This window comes from Hesperophylax consimilis, unplaced genomic scaffold (genome assembly GCF_061612785.1).
Source record: "Hesperophylax consimilis isolate HC1 unplaced genomic scaffold, BYU_Hcon_1.0 scaffold_71, whole genome shotgun sequence".
Classification (NCBI taxonomy): Eukaryota; Metazoa; Arthropoda; class Insecta; order Trichoptera; family Limnephilidae; genus Hesperophylax; species Hesperophylax consimilis.
In genome coordinates, this window is record NW_028301300.1 from 145,825 (window position 1) to 165,108 (window position 19,284).

Here is a 19,284-nt window from a genome sequence, read left to right on the forward strand (position 1 = left end):
CTCCAATCTGCTCCTTGGACCCTCTCAGGAAACCGCTCCTTGACCCTTGTTGCTGGATGGCTCTTCCCAGACCGCTCTGAGACCTGGCAACACCGATCCTTGACCCTGGTGCTGCTGATGGCTGCCCCCAGACCACTCTTGTGGCCCGGACCCCTCCGATCCTTTGACCCTTGGAGATGCTGCCGCTTGACGCCCTGGACCTTCCGTGCTTCCCCCTTCCGAGAAGCTGGCTGGCTCCGGTGGCTTCTTCTTCTTCTTCACTCCTTTCAGTGAAGAAAACAATATTTTCGGTCCGGCCTTTTTTACCGACCCGAATAATATGTTGCAATCCGAACTTTTCGATAATATCGCGTATTTCCTTGAGCGAAATCTCGCGCGTTGATTCTTTTAATCAATGTTTTACTGATTTCCGTAGGCTGCGCCACTGTTAAATAACTGTTATTCTGTTATTTACAGACTTTGTGGAACACAATAATTATAACGCGTGTTCCAATATAATGATTTATTAACAATTAGTACGGATTGTCTACGTCTTATCTCTGAGCTGTCGGTTTGGTAAAAGAGAGCGAGTAGATGCATCCGTCATCTTTTATACCCCTATCAGTCATCTCGCTCTTACGCATTCAACAAGCAGGCGTACCACCCAAAACCTTTCTTACAATAGCAATACGGATAATTTTTTTTTTCAACTTCTCGTATTGATGCCATGATTACCAAAAACCTGTTTTCAGCAAAATTAAAATATAAAATGCATATATTTTCGTCTCCCCCGACATAAAAACTCACCTTTCGTGATAATAAACCTAAATCTAACTGTTTGAATATGAAATATTACTGAAATTATAAACATGTTATTTTACGTTATTGATATTATTGCTTACTAGCAACACTTAATTTTATATATCTTTGGTTATTTTTCTATGGATTTACTGTCAAAAAAACGCATCGGCAATGCCGTTGTATATTGTTTGCATCTAAAATTTTTAAGTCGTATATTTCAGTTTATATTGCTTGCCCCAACCTAATTCTTTCGGATTCGGATTCCCCGTCCCAAAGTTAGTATAAAGATAACTATTTTTATTGTCAAAAAGCGTTCAAAATGGCCAGTTAAATTTTTTGTGCGCCGAAATTTTAAAGTCGTGTAATTCAGTTAATATTGCTTGCCGCCACCTAATTCTTCCAGATTCGGATTCCCCGGCCCAAAGTTAGTATAAAAATAACTAGTTTTAATTTTTAGGAATTTCACCCATAAACCGAAGCTTACCCCAAAATTTAATGCGTTCACATTTCCGTCTGAAAATTGTTTTGTTCGCATCAAATAACCAAAATTTACTAATAAAAAAGATTTTCAGACGTATTGCTATGAGACATTTTTTTTGTCTCATTTTTAATTTTTTTAAGTGATTTTACGGGTTTGCGCTACACCACTAACATCTGAAAAATATGTTTCCGGTATCTCAGAACTATCATTCAACTACAGTCTGCAAATCAGACATACCTATTGCTATGATGCAGTTCGGTAAAATTCTTTGACAATTTTGAAAATTCGGTCAGATCAAACGCTACGCGGAAAATGTCTGATATTGGTATTTTCGAGTTCAGGATAATCGTATCTATCGATTTGATGCGGTTTTGGCCATATTGCTATGAGACAAAAATTTTGGTCGTGGGCTCTCGTACTAATATTAACGGCTCGCAAGCGTATCCGCGCCATTAGGTATTTAACACAAGAGGTTTTAAAATGTTTTTACCAACAAGAATGCTCCCGAGGTACCTATCTAAGATGTTCTATATTTTGCTTATTTTAAAAGTTGTCGTAAAAAGAAATACCATTTTAGAAATTAAATAAAAATACCTTTGAAATGTTTCTACTTGATGAAATACACATTGATAGGTATTTCTAAAAAATATTTTTTTAAGATGAAAATGTTAACAAAAAAACTAACATTTTGACTCAAAACGTCCTCAATTTTGATAGAATTCGATATGTTTATAACCATAGACATATGAATATTCCTATGTCTGTGTTTATAACACATTTATTTTGTGTAGGTAATGAGTAAGAAAACTGTCACATCACTTTTCATACCGTTTATAGAATAAAAAATATTAATATTTTGTTAACTTTCAACTCTCAATGAAAAAATCCCACCAATTCGTAATCACGCACTTTGACATTTTATTTTATCTTATCAAATGTACCTAATAATTTATAAATATTTGACACAAACTGAGAAGAATAATTATTCATCCTTTCAATGACGAACAAATCAAATATCTAAGCATTTTTATAATTAATTATTACCAGAACTTACCAATTTAATAAATCTTCATATTCCGTCTAGATCAACCCGACAATCTGATTTATTTTATCTACCCTCGTGTAGAACAAACATTCGAAAAAATTCCCCAATTCCTATTATATGTGCATTATTCATATAAATACATTTTTTTATTAAAATATGTTGTTTTTGTCGTTTGTTCGTTTCAGTAATTTTAATTTAGTGTTTTGACGAAAAAACGTAAGATTGACCATGTTAATTTTTTTTCGTTTGTTTTCAAAAATTATGTCTATTCCTAACTAGCCAACGTGTACCCGGCGTTGCTGGGGGTTATTTATAATATTTTTTGACTGGTGTAAATTTTAAACACTTTGTAAAAATGACTTAATCTGACACTCTACATTAAATGGGACCTAGCATTAGGACGAAACATTTGACTTTTGTCATCTTTTCTTATCCCTTTTGTTAATATTTTAGACATCTTTCCTTATCATGCAAATGAAAATATACTTTTAGTTTGGGTTTACGTTTCGTGGTTGGTGGTTGCTCTGTTACATTTCACTTTCATCCCCCTTTTCGTAATAAACATTTTAGTTTTTTTTTTGGTATTTGGTATTTTAAGTTAGCTTATCTTCTTTACATTTATTTGGTATAAGTAGACAGTTTTTTTTGTTTAAAATCAACTTAAAGTGAACTTTTTGTAGCAAGCAGACGAAACATATGTTTTATTTCATCTACCTATTATACAATTACAATATTTAAAAATCCTTCAATTGGATGTCAATTTGATACAAAATTAAGAGAAAATTGAAAACCCTCTTAAGATGTTTTCCTGCTTAAGAAGTTTTTTTTGCCGGTCCCTTGGAAAACCTCTTAAGAGGGTTCCAATGTAATCCAAAAATGAATCACGATAATGATCTCATAAAAACCGTTGCCCAACATGCAAAGTATTTTAAACTCATCTTCCTACCTGTCGGACCAAGCTTCTAATTTTTCTGCCAGTTGGGAGATGTTTATTATTGCTAAATAGATTAGCTTCTGATATCGATTTACATCTTTTAAAACATTGAAGAGTTTTAACTGTATTACTGTCTTCAGGGTACAATTGAAGAGAAGATCTACGAAAGATCTGTCACCAAACAAGCCGTCGCCTTCCGGGTGGTGGACGAACAGCAAGTGGACCGGCATTACAACATGGCGGAGCTCAGTGAACTCTACTTGTAAATATTTGAGATACAGATACAGTAAAGCCAAAAACAAATACAGTGGTGCCTCACACAACGAACTTAATTCGTTCCAGGAGCAAGTTCGTTATGCGAAAAGTTCGTTATGTGAAACGCGTTTTCCCATAACAATACATGTTAAAAAAAATAATTCGTTCTGTAGCATAAAATATGGTAAGATGACATAAAAAAAAGATAATTTTTTTGTTATTATTTTTATTTAGATACATCTAAAAACATAATGAAAAAAACACACATTTTTTAATTTTAAGAAATAATCGAATCTTGCACATCTTCATCCATTTTCCGCCGATGGTGCAGTGAAAAACCTGTCCAAAGTCGTTTGTTTCTCTCTTTTCTTCAACATCTGCCGGAAATAACGGACAAGAGTATCGGAGTACAGGTCGTTGATCCTGTTTGCTTCAGCGGAATCCGGATAGTGGGCATTGGTAAACTCCTGAACTGCTTTCACACTGTTTTACCCCACATTCACTCCTTCTAATTATTTCCTGTTTCATTTCAAGAGAAATCACCTTCCTGCTTTTTTTAGAACCCATCATATAAAAAAATGTTGAGTTTATCTTAAAAGGACGACTGCCGTGATACGTGTGCGATTTAATTCGTAATGAAGAACGATTGCTGCGATACGTGCGTATGTAAAGCGTACTACGCAGTGACTAACGAGTCTAACGACTGCCTGCGCGGGAGGATGCAATTAATCGGCAGTGATCGTAGAAGATCGGGCGACTTCGTTGTGTGAAGCGAAGTTCGTTGTATGAACCGTGAAATGAACGAAAAGGAAGTTCGTTGTGTGCAGCATTCGCTGTGCGAGGCGTTCGTTGTGTGAGGCACCACTGTATGTACAAATCTCCTTTTTACCTCTCTCCATGCCACATTTCGGTTGTCTGTTCAAAATCACCTTAATTAGCAGCAGACACATACCTGGACGGATGACGAACCTCGTGCTGGCACTGTTGGTGGCGCGGTGCACTCTTTCGCTGCAGTAGCTGGTCCAGTTTCCTCACCACCTGGGATTCTTGCTGCAGAGTCTCCATCCTCTACCTTCGTCGAATGTCACAGCGGTGCTGCCAAGGTCTGGAATCCATGAGAGGACATTGTATCAGCGCTCATACCTAGCAGCAGACACATACCTGGAAGGATGACGAACCTCGTGCTGGCACTGTCGGTGGACGCGGTGGACTCTCTCGCTGCAGCAGCTGGTCCAGTTTCCTCACCACCTAGGATTCTTGCAGCAGACTCTCCATCTCCGTGTCACCTGTTTCTGTACATCATTTTATTTAACTTAATTTCAATTTGTAATATTTATATTATTTTTTTTGTAATATCTGCATTAACTGTACAGCGCCCCTGAGGTGATATTTCGCAAAAGCGGCGCTATAAAAATCATCCAATAAATAAATAAATAACCCTGTCGGCCTCAGAGCCCAAATCAGACACCTCTGGGAATGCTGTATGTGAATGGGTCTTTTAAAGAGATGAAGAAGTGTGAAGCCGTGCTTTAAAGAGACCCGTGCTGTAGGAAGGAGTAAAAACAGAACCCGCCAAACCGTTTCAGAGTAGAGCTGTTGAACACAACTGGTAAAAATTATCCTTTCTCGTATGGTGACTGTCAACCTTGTACAAATGTGCTAGGCTCGCGTTCGGCATGTTTCCCCGTTGTGCGTGCACAAGGGAATTCTTTGGAGCATCTTCCATTAATATGCCGGTAAAATGTGTATGTTGTAGGAAGAAGAAAACACAACAGCCAGAAAGTCGTTCTCCAGCTCAATTGTTGAGTTGAGCTGTTTCATTTAGTTTTTAACCAAGTATTGGGCATGTATTTATTTTGAGTATCTATCAATTGTCACTGCTTCGCTTCAACTATGCCATGTGAAATCTTATTATGCTCACCGTCAGATATTTCAACTTTATTTTGTAGATGACCTTTTTGATATGGGATTTTATTATTTATTACTTTTTATTTTCAGTATTAACCCCATTCCAAACGGACCGCAGCCAATCCCAAGCTTCCCATCTGATCATGTTCTGGCCAGAGTATTGGCCGCCACCCGCTTGGAGAGTAAACAACGTAATTCTGAAAACTTTAAAGGAACTGATTGTTGGGCCGCTGCCGAAGTGTCTATCGTTGACAAAGTAGCCACAGAACACAACAATAATCCTATAAACTTCAATGACAATACTAACATGTCTAAAGACGATATTCTGGCCCCGGATAACCCAACAAATGCCTTGCACAAAAGTAAGATATGTGACAAAGATAAGATATCTTCTTCAATGGTCATGCTTACTAACCGGTCAGCCAGTGAACCATTATCCATCTCTAACAATCTGGAGAAGATATCATCTTCGATGGTCACTTTGACTAACAGAGCGTCCAGTGACAGTCAAGTAACCAGCTTGAATGGTCCTGAGAGAGTATCTTCTTCGATAGTCATGTTGACTAACCATGCGTCAGATGACAGTCAAGCAACCAACAACACTGAGAGGATATTATCTTCAATGGTCATGCTTACTAACCGGTCAGCCAGTGAACCATTATCCATCTCTAACAATCTTGAGAAGATATCATCTTCGATGGTCACTTTGACTAACAGAGCGTCCAGTGACAGTCAAGTAACCAGCTTGAATGGTCCTGAGAGAGTATCTTCTTCGATAGTCATGTTGACTAACCATGCGTCAGATGACAGTCAAGCAACCAACAACACTGAGAGGATATTATCTTCAATGGTCATGCTTACTAACCGGTCAGCCAGTGAACCATTATCCATCTCTAACAATCTGGAGAAGATATCATCTTCGATGGTCACTTTGACTAACAGAGCGTCCAGTGACAGTCAAGTAACCAGCTTGAATGGTCCTGAGAGAGTATCTTCTTCGATAGTCATGTTGACTAACCATGCGTCAGATGACAGTCAAGCAACCAACAACACTGAGAGGATATTATCTTCAATGGTCATGCTTACTAACCGGTCAGCCAGTGAACCATTATCCATCTCTAACAATCTGGAGAAGATATCATCTTCGATGGTCACTTTGACTAACAGAGCGTCCAGTGACAGTCAAGTAACCAGCTTGAATGGTCCTGAGAGAGTATCTTCTTCGATAATCATATTGACTAACCATGCGTCAGATGACAGTCAAGCAACCAACAACACTGAGAGGATATTATCTTCAATGGTCATGCTTACTAACCGGTCAGCCAGTGAACCATTATCCATCTCTAACAATCTTGAGAAGATATCATCTTCGATGGTCACTTTGACTAACAGAGCGTCCAGTGACAGTCAAGTAACCAGCTTGAATGGTCCTGAGAGAGTATCTTCTTCGATAGTCATGTTGACTAACCATGCGTCAGATGACAGTCAAGTTACCAATAGCACCGAGAAGGTATCATCTTCCATAGTCATGCTGACTAACCCAGCATCAGATCACAGTCAAGTTCTCAAGAGCACCGAGAAGGTATCATCTTCCATAGTCATGCTGACTAACGCAGCATCAGATGGCAGTCAAGTTACCAAGAGCACCGATGAGGTATCATCTTCCATGGTCATGTTGACTAACAAAGCATTCAGTGACAGTCAAATAACTAGCTTCAACAGTCTTGGGGAGACATCTTCTTCGATAGTCATGCTGCCTAACCGAGCTTCCAGTGACAGTCAAGCAACCAACAACACTGAGAGGATATCATCTTCAATGGTCATGTTGGACAACCAACTGACCGGTGGCAAAGGGAAGGCGGTAGCTGGTGGCAATGGTACTTGTCTGCCGTATGTTTGGAGCATGCCCGAACATGACTCCCTTCTGAGGGACCTCTTCGAGGAACAGTTGGACGAGGACGATAGGAAACTGGCGTGGCTGGAGTATGAAGCGGAAAGAGAACAACAAAGTAAGTAAATATGTAATAATATATAGTAGACATTGTCACGACCGGGGTTCCATGACAAAACAGAACAGTGACAATATTATAATGTGAAGATAAATTGAAGGAAAAAAAAAACAATCTTATGCGATAATCGCGCAGACTATCGACACATGGGTTAGTTAGATTATAATGGTTATAATCTAGGCAGGTATGTGCCTATGTAAATTAACGCTCTGTTCGCTGAACCAAAAAGATAGGTATTCGCTAATGTGACTTACGGAAGAGTTGGTTGTGATGTTCGATGATATGGTTCTTTTGGCAGCGCTCGTATGGTGGAGGAATTCACAGGCACTCGTTTAAGATTGAACTAATTATAACTCCGGCTAGAAATTGAATTGACACATCGGTTTTTTTCTCAGTACGGTGCTTTCGTCGACTGTCATTAGCTGACGTTTTCGCTACGGCGTGGGGGCGGCTCGATTCAAATCAAAGCAACACTGCGCAGATTCAAACCAGTAAAATTTGAATCCTAGCCTCCTTATTGGTTCGAGCGGAAAAAGCGTTTAAACAATTCAGAGTCACGAAACACCTAATCTTTACTTAACCTGACCCAAACTAACCTGCTATTTTATTTTGTTCTGTTTTATCCAGTAACCACATAATTGATGTCTAGTATGAAAGAGACGGCGTAAGAGGATGAGAAGAATGGACTATAAAAGAGTGTGACCGATTGCCTCTTATAATAAATTTTGTTAATTTCAGTCTGTAAACTCATCGCTCTAGTTCGTTTTGGTCCACAACAAGTATGCAATTTTTCTCAAAAAGCATTTATTTATACGATACAAGTGAACAAAAAAAATTGAGAAATTATTTTTAATTTGTTTTCAAGACGCAGTTTGTCCACCAAAATCAACAACATTCCGAGCATGTTTATCCAAAACACTTTGTCGTACCTACATCCATATTAAAAACGTGTTTTCTGCGTAATTTTAAATATTTGGATCGAATTTTACATAAAAATTATAATTTCTATCACTTTAAGGACGGGTTGTTTCGGAGAATCTGAACAATTCATCAAAGTTCAACGTTCATTTTCAAGTTCTGTGAAAGATTTTTTCAAGTTCTGTTTTTATTTCAGTTTTGTCAAGCAACTAGCCTACAATGATATAAAAACAGAACTTGAATAAGTCTTTCACAAAACCCGAAAATGAACGTTGAAATTTGATGAATTGTTCAAATTCTCCGAAACCACCCGTCCTTAATCATTTTAGTAAGCTTATAATTAAGTTAATTTCATTGTATATGCATTTTTCGTAAAAAAATCTTTGAAGCGCTATTTCTCCCGATTTACCTTTTTTGTCTGTTGGATAAAAATGAACTAGAGCGAAGAACTGTTATTCCTTCATTTAAAATTGTTTTCTAAAAATTACTAAAAATATAAATATGTGTTATGGTTAAGGTTTGTTTTCACAGGTGTAACATAGTCCTTAAAAGGACTTTTTAACTCCTGACGTTTCGGACAGATCTCACTGTCCATCTTCAGAGGCCTACTTGTACCTAAACTTCTGGACCGAACAGACACGCGAAAGCGTTCAGTTTGAGACAAAACTCAAGACATAAGGCCTCTGAAAATGGACAGTGAGATCTGTCCGAAACGTCAGGAGTTAAAAAGTCCTTTTAAGGACTACGTTACGCGGGTAACTGAGAAAATTATTCTACACATAAACAGTCTTAATATTAATTTAATACACAGCGGAGAATGGAAAAGAAACAGACCAATTATAAATGTCCACAGATAGTTGAATTGGTAATATACGACTAAGTATTTAGTGAATGTAGACTAAAATATAAATAATTGTTAATGATAAAGTTCGTGAGAGCCCCTGCCTAAAATATTTTATCTGCCTAATTTGGTGTTTGAAAAGTTCTCAAAAATTAATATTAAATGCTTATGTATTTTCAGGAGTGGTGAAAGCAAATGGTGTGATGATTGTACCAGATTTAAAGATGTCCAAGAAGAACTACAAAGTGCCGCCACCATTTGTTTCTCAAAATGTTTTCCCCGTCAGCAATATAATGGCATCCAGGTGATTTCACATTTCATTTCTCTTCTCCTCTTAACTCTTCTGTAGCGTACTGTATTTGAAAATACACAGATTTCAGATTTTTTTCTTTTCTATGTAGAGCCTATAAAAATTAGCAGTTTTCATTTTCCAATTGCTGGCATTTGCGTGTTTTTTTTTAAATTGTATTTTTGCTAGCCAGTTTTGGTGAAATTGAAAATTAATTTGGGCGACTTTAAGCTATTGTAGTTGAACATTAAAAAAATATTTTAATTGATGGAGATAAGATATGTTCACTCGGAAGGAAACCTGAAATTAAAAATTCATAGCTCCCATCACTTAAATCAGCGGTCGGGGAACTTTTTTAACCATTACCCCAAAATTTTGTTGCTTAAGTCGATATTACCCCTTCCCGCCATTTCGAAAAGAAGACAATCAATGTATATTTAAATAAACATTATTTATTGAATTAATTTACACGGAAAATAAAAAAAAAGTTACATGAAAATAGTAAGTATGTAATAGACAAACAAAATAAAATTCTCAAATTGGATCAAACAAAAATTCATATTTACAGGTTTCCCTTTCAGTTTTTGGAGAAATGATGTTGCTTCATGTTTGATACAATTACTTCAAAATTGGGACTTTTTGATGTAATTTCTATATAGGTACTATAATAAGCCAGGTTTTGAAGTTTCCCGGTAATTGTTTGGTTTTGGTTTCCTTCTTATTGTACTTTTATGTCCACCTATTATATAATATTTTAATGTTTTCTTGGTTGTCGAGTTTGTGCTTATTTATTTGTGGCCTGGGCCCGTCCAAGTGCGAAATGCAAACGGAAGTGGCGACATCTTTTTTGGCGACATCGACATCTCGACTTTTTTTTTTCTTCATATGAAGCGGTTACTTTGTGATGTGACATTATAATTTAAAATTAAACAGTAACTTTGTAAACATCACTTATGGGTAAATACTTAATGCCGACCGGGTTTCGCTACAACCGTAGCCTCATCAGGGCAGTATAATACTTTTTTTTTGTTAAATTTTTTTTTATGGAGATTTTTCAGTTTGGGGAGGCAGTGCCTGTATCGGTGATTCAATCCAATATTGTTTTTGAACGACTTTCTTAAAAGAATTGAGTTTGTGTCTATTTATTTGTATTATGTATTTACAGGCGTAGACAAATAATTCATCTTAATAACGCGTAACTTACAAAAAAGTTTTTTTTCCCAAAAATAATTAAATTAGCGTCATCGACGAAAGAGCAGATTATGATTTAAGATTTTCACGGCCAACAGTATTTTTGTTATTTGTTGAGCCGTGTTGCGCTAGCGCAACACAGCATAACACCCCAAAAACAAATAACAAAAAAAAGAGCAGATTATGAATTCTTTAACCATTATTCCCTTAACCATTTATCTTTCTTCTGATCTCTATAATCTTTAACCATTACTTTTTTATTTTACTTTTTATGAATAGCAGTATTTCTTTTTTGATTCAAAAATTTACTATTAAAAAATATACTAACTATTGTGTTGTCCGCAGATTGATACCGATTACTAATCACAATATGGTTAACCACTTTGGAGGATCTATCTTGCCCGACTCGGGTACCGACAGCATCTTCAAGCCGCGTCCGTCAACAAGTTACTCCAACAAGTCCCGCTTCATCAATCCCAACTTCCAACATCCCAACTCCGGAAGCAGCCACACGGCGGCTCGTGCGGCTGTTCGCCAGCCGTACGCCGTGGGCAGGTATGGGTCGCTCAAGCCACCCGACCGCATGCGGCCCACCGTGATGGCCAACATGGCGTTCCAGAACATTCAGATTAGCAACCTAACGAGTGCCACTTCCAGCCAGCCTCCTAACCCCAATCAGAAAAAGAAAAGGTAAATAGCGATGCGCTAGTTAGTTTATATTTAAACTCGTCTAATTTTTCTAGGCTAATTTAGCAAGGCTAGCAGTCCACAATGGAGTGCTATGCCTATCACGATGTATGGCAGTGAGGCATCGAACGGGCAGAGAAAGGATTGAATGCTGTTGAAATGAGATTCCTGAGGTGTATGTGTGCCGATTCCACCATGCAATACTAGATTTATTTCAGTGCTTAAATTCTGGGACTAACTACCATTTGTACTCCTCATTGTTCAGAATACTTATGGGGGGAAATAATTATACAGAATCAGTGGACATCCTTAATTTACCACTTAAGATTGTTACTAAGGACGGGTTGTTTCGGAGAATTTGAACAATTCATCAAATTTCAACGTTCATTTACGGGTTCTGTGAAAGTCCTATTCAAATTATATTATTATAGGTGTATCTTCCAGAATGCGACGTTTACTATTGCTCAATAAAATTTAGCCTTCAGGCGCATTCCCACAGTTCGTATTTTCAAAGTAAGTGCAGTTTCCCACATTTGCACATTCGACCCTACAATAAAACAATTCATTGGCCTGGTATTTTTATAAACATATTGCCTTGTTTGTATCATTTATGATTTAAGAATTGGTGACATTTTACTGCAAGCGGCGGCAGTTTTCAAATAGAGCTGTTCGCCTTCGATTTTATGATGACCCTAGTTAAACCATTATGCCTAAAAATATTTGCCAATACCTTTCCCACCCCTGTCCCATAGTAATAAAAACCCCAAATAAAGTTTCATCTCCCTCAAAATAATTCCTTTAAAATATTTCTATTGTTTAAGTCACGTTTGTATCATTAAGAATAGTTAAATGCATTTTATTTTATGTTAAGAATGTTGTTTGCCAACGAGCGGGTGGAACATCTTTATTTTGGTAAAATGTCCTTCAGAATTTAGTTTAAATACAGATACCTCCCAGAAAAAGGACAGTATTGCAGTGTTGCTATAACGGGTAGGTACAGACGTACCTACGCTGTCAGTCGTGAGATAATCACTAGGTTTATGTAAACCTAGGTAAAACTGAAGAATAGAGGAAACTAGACCTTTATTTCTTTCAGTTTAAGTTTTAGCAGAGGAAAATAAGATCCTCTGCGATTATATTGTGAATTAATAAATTTATATGTCAAGAAGAAGAAGTGTTTTCCTGCATTCCATCTGACGGCGTGTTCTCGTACCACGATAGCAGAAACAATAGGCTAGTTGATTGACAGAACTGAAATAAAAACAGAACTTAAAAATATCATTCACAGAACTTGAAAATTAACTTTGAAATTTGAAGAATTGTTCAAGTTCTCCGAAACAACCCGTCCTAAGACAATTAAGTTATGTATGATGAATACTGTACAATTTTTACTATTCATATCATATGAATAGTAAAAATTGTACAGTTCCTCATGGAAGCGATGGCATGGTTAATTAATAACTTGGGACAGCCACGTCAAGAGTCAGAATAACAGAAGAGTACATAATATGTTATAAGATGATGTGATGTGAATTAGGCAAAGAGTGTGTGCTGAGATGAAGTTGTTTGGCAGTCCACTCTCTCTGCCTACCCCTAATATGTAACTATGTAATTGGACTTGGCTACTCAAACTTTTTGACTCATCCACACATTCTTCATTTTACCCACAGAATTTTTCAAAATACATTAACCCTTAAATATTCAATAAATAAAAAATATTTTTATTAAGACCAACATAAAGACAGACTCTACTTGATATAGTTACATTTTGATGTTTGTGTTTAACAAACACAGTAGAAGTAATATCCAAAGGCAAACTGAAGGTGTAAGGTCGACACTGCAATTGTAGTGCTTCGTGTAGTGCGTGGGCACAATTCTTCAACACTGCAAATGCAGGGCTCCGGCTCCTAAGGGTTAAAGCCACATTATTTGGGAATGTTACTTTTCAGTGGTTTCGTATAGGATAGTCTTCGAAGTACAACATTTTAGAGTAATTTTTGCTGATTAAGGCATTTTTAATACTAAAAACTAAATTTGTTGAGAAAAAAAAAATGTTATTTCGAGAAATCTGTAGATGAAATTACTCAACCCTCAAATAACTCACTTACAAATAGCATTGCAATATTTTACATCAAAATTTGGAAAAAAAAATAACCACTTTCATATTGTTAGCAATAATAAAACGCCAAGTAAATGGTTATGATGAAATATAATTTGTCTTCACGGTCCATTACAATAATAACATCCAATAAGGAGTAAGGTTATATCGTGCATTGTGCAGCTTAAAATCCCAGCCGTTGGCTCTGGCAGTTCGGACCGTGGGCTGCCACTTCTCGCGTGTCCAGCAGGTCCAGCTAATCCACTCTTTACCTGCCGATATGCATGACAGCTGGAGTAGTTTCCCTGTTGGCCGACAGAGCGCACCTCTGGCGACATAAGAGCGAACCAAATTAATGTGGCGCCAATATTTAAATATGCAGCTAAAAACATAAACTTCAAGACTTTTAATTAGTTTTACGAATCTGTAAATATTCGTCTTTATCGTCTCCTGTAAAATTTTCTTTTTGTGGCTTGAAGCTTTTTACCAAAGCACAGTCGATATTGATTCTGACACAAAACTGTATTATAATTTACAAATTATTTTGCAGGAAGAAGAAAGTACTGCGATACTTCCCGACTGACAAAGCCAGCACCTCCAACGGCCCAGTGATGGACCTGACCTCGCTCCCCGACACTCCAGACAAAGACAAACCCCCTGGGAGGCGGAGAAGCTCCTCCGCGAAGAAGTCCAGCAAGAGGACTCCCGGTAAAACGCCAAAGAAAGCCACTCCTCGGCGATCATCCGTTGAGAATAAGTCCTCACCGAAGAATCTGAAGCGCAATTCCACCAAGAAGCTGGCGAAGAATTTTGACGAAGACTCTGACTGTGATCTCCGGCGAAAGCAGCACCAGATGTGACAATTCCCAGGAGGCTATTCTTCGGGACCAGTCAAACGGTAATTGTAATTACTTTATCAATGGGCTTTATAAACTTTAAAGTAAATTTTAACGAAATGCTATTATTTTTCTGTGTAGTGAAATTACCAAAAGCTAAAGAGTACCATCTTATTCGCATAGCAAGTATTAACACACTTCAGCCGGGTTTCTTTGCCTTTCGTTTACATCGGTATTTCAACAAAAGGATAGTATGTAATTTGTTATTGTAATAATTCAATTCCTAGAATGAGGGTTTTTATGACCCTGAAAATCTACTTCTGTTCCGCCCCATTCAACTCCTATGTGCAAGGGAGCGAGAGATGTCGGGTGTATTTAAAGAAAACAGGTATGGGCAAATACCGATAGGCGGACTATAATAAACATATTACAAGTTTTTTTTGTTGTTTGTTTTTGGGGTGTTATGCCGTGTTGCGCTAACTCTTTCGCTATTGTTTTTGGGGTGTTATGCCGTGTTGCGCTAACTCTTTCGTATCGTTTCGCGCGTATATTGCATCAATTCAATCGTCACAATTTTGCCGCTCCATTTCCCTTGATACGTGTACTCGCTCTGCAGTTCCCGCGTAAACTGGACGTAGGTCTGGCGAACTACACACGATTTGCGCCCGTATTTTTCGCGCGATACTTGTGGACGCAATGTATTGGTGCCCAGTACCTCACCAATGAGCATATATATTCGCACGAAAAAATTCGCGGTGAATTCGCCCCTTCTGAGTAATTAGTTGTCATTGAGCCATTAGTTTTCGCGGGCCTGATTGATGAAAATGGTCATAAGATGTCGCGGGCCGGATGGATGACACTGGCGGGCCGGACACAGCCCGCGGGCCGTAGTTTGGAGACCCCTGGTGTAGGGCATAAATAAACCAATCACGTGTAGGGTGTAGGGGTCGACTCCGACCTAAATTTTGGTCCTAGAATGGTGGCGCTTTGGTGACGTCGCACAGTGTTTCGTTTCATACAAGCTAGACGGAAAAACTCTTTTATAATTATAAAGTGTTTGGAACCCTCTTGTAGGGAGTATTTAATCTGAATGTATTGAAAATTTGGGTTGAAAGTGATTAATTTTATTTATTTCTAAAAAAAAAAAAAAAAATCGGAAAAAAATCTTTTAAATAATTAATAACAGTATTAATACCGTATTTGAGGTTTTTAAAGAAAACAAATTTAAAAAGTTAAAAATATGTCTATTTTGAGAATAATAAATATGTAAAAGCACAGTCAAAAAATATAATACAAATCACGAAACAATTGCGAAAGTATAAATAAATGATAAAAAATAATCAAAACAATCATTATTACTAATCTAGGAAAACAATTTTAGTCATATTTAGCAACAGAACTTAATAAAAACAAGTATTAGTTGCAGAAAGTACAGTCAGAAAATAAAATAATAATATCAAAAGTTATGCAAGAACAGTAACGAAACAAAAAATTATTACTTATCTAATAAAGTGCTATCTGAGTCATTTGCGGCGAGAGAAATTAACTGCACATAAACATCTTTAATTTTTTTAAGACAGAGTACAGAACCAATAGATTTGTGAGAAAGTGCTTAAACATAATGCTTATTGAAACTAGATGCTATCTAAGTTATGTTGTACGCAAACATTGTGTTCTTGACTCGGAATTGGGTGGAACAAGTAAATTTAACACTTCAGAGGGAAGTGAGCTCGATTTTTTTCTTGGAACCTCTCTAAAACTATTTATTATTGGATCTGATGTAATTAATAGCATGGTTAACATATCTCTGTTTGTTGATGTTCGGTCGATTTTTCTGGTGTGCAATTACCTAAATCTTACAGTCTTTATTTCGCGCCATCGCGCCTCTTCTGACAGCTGCCCAATAGGTATAATGCACGAACTAATCACATCAAATGAATGGTATAGTAGTTTATGAACAGTTGTTGGCATGGTATACCAATCATATAGGTTAAGATATAACTCCTTAGTGTCATGCACATACTGTTCAAAATGTTCGATGTTAATGCTATACCCAGAAGCTATTGTACTCAAAATTATGCAAAACCTCTTGATGAGCCCCGCATCTACACCCGTTATCTCGGCACTCTTTTCGTCATAAATGAACCACTCACTAGATCAATATCTTCGGGTTTTTAGTACTGAGCCCATGGGTCCTAATGTTTGCCATAGATAAAAGTCAGTAACTGAAAAATATACGTCACTACTACACATACAAGGCCTACTACAGAACAGGCCTAGGCGCGCTACCGCCGAATTACGAAGTCAGTGCTGTCATATTTTAGTGTTCGTATGCGACACGGGAGTCGATTTTCGCCATGAAGTTTTTATGTTTTAAATCGAAAGTTTTACGAAAATTAAAATGTTAAAATTATTAAAATGAGCACAGTTAAAAAAGGAAAAGGAGTAAAGAAATAAATGAAGTCATATATTTTAATAAATATGTATTTTTTATTTAGGAAATGACATAACATACAAAACACATGTAGGTTTATCTCTAATAATAATGGAAACATATAACAAATCGTATTTTTGTAATTAAATTAAATTACATAGGTATTATATTCACACAATAATGGACACATTACATTATGTAGGAAATAATTGTTTCTAAAATATATTAAATATTACTAATTTCTTAAATTCCTCATGAAAGTAATGTTTATACTGGAAGATTGGAAGTGAAATTTGAACACATATCAGATAGACAATTTAGTATAATAATATATTATGTATAATTGGAAATAAGTTTCTAATAAATTCCTCATGAAAGTAATGTTTATACTAGAAGATTGGAAGTGAAATTTGAACACATATCAGATAGACAATTTAGTATAATAATACATATGTATAATTGGAAATAAGTTTCTAATAAATTCCTCATGAAAGTAATGTTTATACTGGAAGATTGGAAGTGAAATTTGAACACATATCAGATAGACAATTTAGTATAATAATATATTATGTATAATTGGAAATAAGTTTCTAATAAATTCCTCATTTTTTTTTTTTTTTTTTTTTTTATTATTTTAATATACATCATATGGGTTACATTAATACATACATATTTTGCAAAATATAATATTAAGGTTCATATATGGTCATGTATACCTTATCAGAAAAGAGGAACTCTTGTGCCTGATAAGGGAGCCACGATTCTTACTTAGATTCATAATTCATAATGAGATATAATAATAATAATATAATAATATATATTATAATAATAATATATATATATATATTTTTATTTTTGTTTTATATAAGTTTTTTTGGAAAAAAAGTTTGATTTTATTTATTTGTTCTTGTTGGTTCGTAATACAGCGCAATTCGGAAGGGAGATTATTGTAGTTTTTTATGGCTTGGTAAATATAATGGTTTTGCATTTGAGTTGTTTTAAAGATTGGCGTAATAAATTGATTTCCATTTCTCATGAGTTTATAAAATTCTTGATATTCTGTGTTATTTTTTTCTTTACACATTTTTATAGTGGAAGTTTGCTTAAATATATCATCAATATTTGGTACTGGAAACAATTTAAAAAGCAATTTTGTTGGGAAAGTAGAGTTTTTTTTAAGTATTACTTTTATAATAATTTTTTGCGAGACTTTTACTGAGTTTAGGTTGTTTTTATAAGATCCTCCCCAACCTATGATTCCGTAAATAAGCAGGGAGTGGACAAGAGCATAATATACATTTTTTAGTATTTTCACATTTAAAATATTTCTTAACCTAACAAATATATATATACATTTCCTTATTCTCTTTACTAACTCCCTAATATGGCTTTTCCATTTCAGATTTTCATCGATGATCACACCAAGATATTTGATTTCAGAAGAAGAGTTGATTACAGTACACATAGGATTAAGTAGTTGACAGTTGATATTGTCACAATTTTCATCATGGATTATGATATTTACTTCGTGTTTAGGTATTTTTTGTAGTGAAAATAATACATATGTTGTTTTTTTAGCATTAAGTGTGAGTAGGTTATTATCAAACCATGATTTTAAGATATTAATACATTCATTTGCAAGTTTGTTAACTAGTTCCCATGTTTGACCTTTTATTAATAAAACAGTATCATCAGCATAAGAGATTAATTCACCTTTGATTTTCTGTTGGAAAATGTCATTTACATACATTAAAAATAGTAATGGTCCGAGGACCGTGCCTTGAGGAATGCCAAATGTACTTGTTAGTGGTGTACTAAAAGTTTGGTTTAATTTTACAATTTGAGGTCTCTCTGTTAAGTAGCTTTCTATCCATTTAAGGGCTAAGTGGTCAATGCCATTTTGTTTTAATTTTAATATAAGTTTTTCATGGGAAATGCTGTCAAATGCTTTCTTTAAGTCAATAAAAATTCCTATACATTTATTTGATTTGTCCAGGGTACTCTGAATACTAGATGAAATTTTTGCAATGGCATCTTGGGTACTTTTTCCCTCTGTGAAACCGAATTGATTTTCATTTATAATTTTGTTTTTATTTAAGAATGCAGTTAGTCTTTTTTTAGCAATTTTTTCAAAAATTTTCGATATATTAGATAAGAGTGAAATGGGTCTATAATTAGAAATGTCCTCCGGGCTACCGGACTTAAATATTGGAGAGATTATGGTTTTCTTATACGAGCTCGGGAAAACTCCTGTCTTAAAGCTATTGTTTATAATATGAGAGATTGGTGTAGAAACATAATTTTTAATGATTTTTAGTGTTTTTACGGTGAGACCGTCAAAACCCGGAGCAGAACCACCTCGCATTTTTGATATAATTTGTACAATTTCAGACGGATTGGTTGGTTCGAAGAGTTCAAGTTTAGTTTCTATATTCGGAATATTTTCAATATACATATTATTTTTTTTTTCACGGTAATTTTTTCTGCTAGACTCTTTCCTATATTTGCAAAGAAATCATTAAAAGCGTTTGCTCCTTTTTTAGGTTCTTCAATACAGTTAATTATGTTATTGTTTTGT

At 35.7% G+C, this 19,284-nt stretch overlaps 1 protein-coding gene across 1 annotated transcript; it reads left to right on the plus strand.

The window, feature by feature from the left end:
• The first annotated feature begins 946 nt into the window (after positions 1-946).
• On the plus strand, positions 947-19,032 carry LOC149408778 (uncharacterized). Its single transcript, XM_089650451.1, has 7 exons — positions 947-1,055; positions 3,381-3,502; positions 5,494-7,412; positions 9,352-9,475; positions 10,997-11,341; positions 13,987-14,334; positions 18,109-19,032. The coding sequence occupies exons 2-6, from the start codon at positions 3,477-3,479 to the stop codon at positions 14,294-14,296; spliced, it is 2,724 nt and encodes a 907-aa protein (XP_089506577.1). The 5' UTR covers positions 947-1,055; positions 3,381-3,476; the 3' UTR covers positions 14,297-14,334; positions 18,109-19,032.
• Positions 19,033-19,284: the final 252 nt, after the last annotated feature.

Coding starts and splice junctions, on each gene's coding strand:
- LOC149408778 (XM_089650451.1), top strand. CDS start 3,477: ATGGCGGAGCTCAGTGAACTCTACTT. Junction 7,413..9,351: donor AGCGGAAAGAGAACAACAAA/GTAAGTAAATAT, acceptor ATGTATTTTCAG/GAGTGGTGAAAGCAAATGGT. Junction 9,476..10,996: donor AGCAATATAATGGCATCCAG/GTGATTTCACAT, acceptor TGTTGTCCGCAG/ATTGATACCGATTACTAATC.